The sequence below is a fragment of the Quercus robur genome, chromosome 4, assembly GCF_932294415.1.
Source record: "Quercus robur chromosome 4, dhQueRobu3.1, whole genome shotgun sequence".
Taxonomy (NCBI): Eukaryota; Viridiplantae; Streptophyta; class Magnoliopsida; order Fagales; family Fagaceae; genus Quercus; species Quercus robur.
Window position 1 is genome coordinate 62,740,735 of NC_065537.1, and position 2,953 is coordinate 62,743,687.

At 43.6% G+C, this 2,953-nt stretch overlaps 1 protein-coding gene across 1 annotated transcript; it reads left to right on the forward strand.

Annotated features, from left to right (window-relative positions):
* Positions 1–781: 781 nt before the first annotated feature.
* LOC126722366 (uncharacterized) lies at positions 782–1,876 on the forward strand. Its single transcript, XM_050425532.1, has one exon. It carries the CDS (start codon positions 782–784, stop codon positions 1,874–1,876), a length of 1,095 nt encoding a protein of 364 aa, XP_050281489.1.
* Positions 1,877–2,953: the final 1,077 nt, after the last annotated feature.

Below are 2,953 nucleotides of genomic sequence, written 5' to 3' on the forward strand. Positions count from 1 at the left end.
AATGGATTCAGAGTAATGGCACCCTCAAGATAAAGGACAAAAGGTATGATTCTAGCATTAAAGCCTTGCCTTTCTATCCCTCAAGCAAAAATTCTGTTTGTGTGCCTGGTTATTTTGAAACACAGAAACAGAAAATCAAAGAGAGGGCGACTGTCACGATGAAATTCAATCGGAGAGGAGAGCCGGATGTCCAGTGCCGGCAACAGGGAAAACCATAAACGGAAGGTGCGCCTAGTCCGGATGAATTTAATGCTAACTTGAATCCAGACAAGCCGGTTTCAACGCCTATTTTTCAGAGTCAACATGAGGCCGTTAATGATGATACAATTAATCCCATTAATTCAGAGCGCACGTCCAAGGATTCTGATCTGCATGGGATTAGCCAACATGCTGATAATGTATTGGATGACACGGTGGAGTCCACTGGATGTAGTGAGGCCCGTGTTGGGCTAGGCCCAACCAGCATTGGAAACAAAAAGGACCCTCTTGTGAGACCGGGCCTGGTAAAGGAATTTTCAGCCAAATGGGTGAGGATGGCCCGGCCTAACAATCACTACGTAGAAGTAAAAGACGCTGCACAACTGGGAAAGCGCCATGTTGAAGCTTCTTCCTCTGAACATCCAGAAGCAAAGCGTCGTTTGTAGCAGAATGAGGCTTCACAGCCACTCTCTTTCTCAATGGTGGAGGCTGCCTAGTAGCCCCGCCGACTCCAATGAGTTGGCTATGTTGGAACGTGCGGGGGCTTGGGAACCAACGCACCGTTCATGAGCTTGCATCGATAATGCGGGCGCAAGATCCTGCTGTCCTGTTCTTGGCCGAGACATGGGCAGACGATGATAGGCTTTCTAAGATTTGTGATGACTTGCATTTTGATGAGAAATGGGTAGTTCCAAGAGTGACAAGGGCTGGCGGTTTGGCCCTTTTATGGAAGAACACAATTCAGATTAATGTGGACTCCTCTTCTCTTAATCATATTGATGTTATAGTTAACAGAGGAAGGGAGGATTCATGGAGGTTCACGGGTATTTATGGGTTTCCGGAGGCCAGCCGGAAAAGTGAGACTTGGAATTTACTGCGTAATCTCCATCGGAAATACACCCTTCCGTGGTTGTGTGCCGGTGATTTCAATGAAATCCTACTGTCACATGAAAAGCTTGGAGGGGGACTGAGAAGTGCAGCAGCAATGAGTGAGTTTAGAGAGGTTGTGGATGACTGTGGGTTCATGGACTTAGGGTGTGTGGGGAAAAAATATACTTGGAGAGGCAAGAGAGGTGATACCATGGTATTGGAGAGACTTGACCGTGCTCTTGCTACTCATTCATGGCTTGCTCAGAATCCAGCTACTAGAGTTCAATGCATTCGGTCCTATGTTTCTGATCATTATCCCATTATTATTAATCCTGAAGGGGTTGCAGATAGACCTTGCAAACCCTTTAGGTTTGAACACATGTGGTTGAAAGAAAGTGGATGTAGTGATACCGTAAAGCCAGCATGGCTGTCTCCTTCCCCTGTTTCAAGCTCTCCGATGATGCATGAAAAAATAAAGCTTTGTGGTATTAGGCTTATGGAGTGGAGCAAGAGATCCTTTGGCAGCGTGAGGAAGCAGTTGGAGGAAAAATCAAAACTTCTGGAAAAGGCTGAATTTGCAGTGGCAAGGGGGGCAGACTATGAACCAGTGAGATTACTAAAATTGGAGGTCAATGAATTGTTGGACAAGGAGAGCTTAATGTGGCAGCAGAGGGCTAGAGCTTTGCATCTTAAGTGTGGTGATCAAAACACACGGTTTTTCCACAACAAAGCTTCTCAGAGATTTAGGCGCAATAGGATTGTGGGTTTATTGGATGACTCTAATTCATGGTGTACAGATACTAAGTAGGTGGCTGATATTATAGTTGAGTTTTATTTGAGGTTGTTCACATTTGAGAGACCATCCACTGCCCAAGGTATTTTGGAAGTGATACAACCCATAGTCACTGAAGAGATGAACACCAACCTAATTAGAGATTTCACTAGACAAGAAGTTGATCTTGCTTTGAAGGAGATGGCCCCACTTAAGGCTCTAGGACCCGATAGTATGCCTCCTCTATTCTTTCAGTCTTTTTGGCCTTTGATTGGTGATGATGTCTCTAAAGCTGTCCTGGATTGTTTACAGTCATGTTATATTCCTAAAGAGTTCAATTACACTTATGTGACTCTTATTCCTAAAGTGAAAAATCCTGAAAAAATTGCTGAGTTTAGGCCAATAAGTTTGTGTAATGTTATTTATAAATTGATTTCAAAGGTTCTAGCAAACCGATTGAAACCTTTATTGCCTTCTATTGTGTCTGAGAATCAAAGTGCTTTTCAAGCTGGGAGGGTGATCACAGACAATATCCTCATGGCATTTGAAACTTTACATTACATGAAAACTCAGCAAACTGGTTCCACAGGTTTTATGGCTCTCAAACTCGACATGAGTAAGGCGTATGACCGAGTTGAATGGTCTTTTCTGGATTGCTTGTTGAGAAGATTGGGTTTTCATAACTGCTGGGTTGATCTTATGATGGAGTGTATTACTACCGTCTCTTACTCTATTCTGATCAATGGGGAGCCCTCACAAACCATCTATCCTAGTAGAGGATTGCAACAAGGAGATCCTATCTCTCCTTACCCATTCCTCCTTGTTACAGAGGGTTTGCACGGCCTAATTTCCAAAGCGGCCACTTTTGGTGATATTAGAGGTATATCTATTTGCAGGAATGGTCCTCGATTAACCCACTTATTTTTTGCAGATGATAGCCTTCTTTTTTGTAGAGTTTCTTTACAGGAATGCAATCACATACAAAACCTTCTTGCTACTTATGAAGAAGCTTCTGGGCAACAACTGAATCGGGAGAAGACAAAGTTGTTCTTCAGTAAAAATACGGGCATTGAGGTCCAAGAATCTATCAAAGATTTGCTAGGGGTTCCGGAG

Coding starts and splice junctions, on each gene's coding strand:
- LOC126722366 (XM_050425532.1), top strand. CDS start 782: ATGCGGGCGCAAGATCCTGCTGTCCTGTTCTTGGCCGAGACATGGGCA.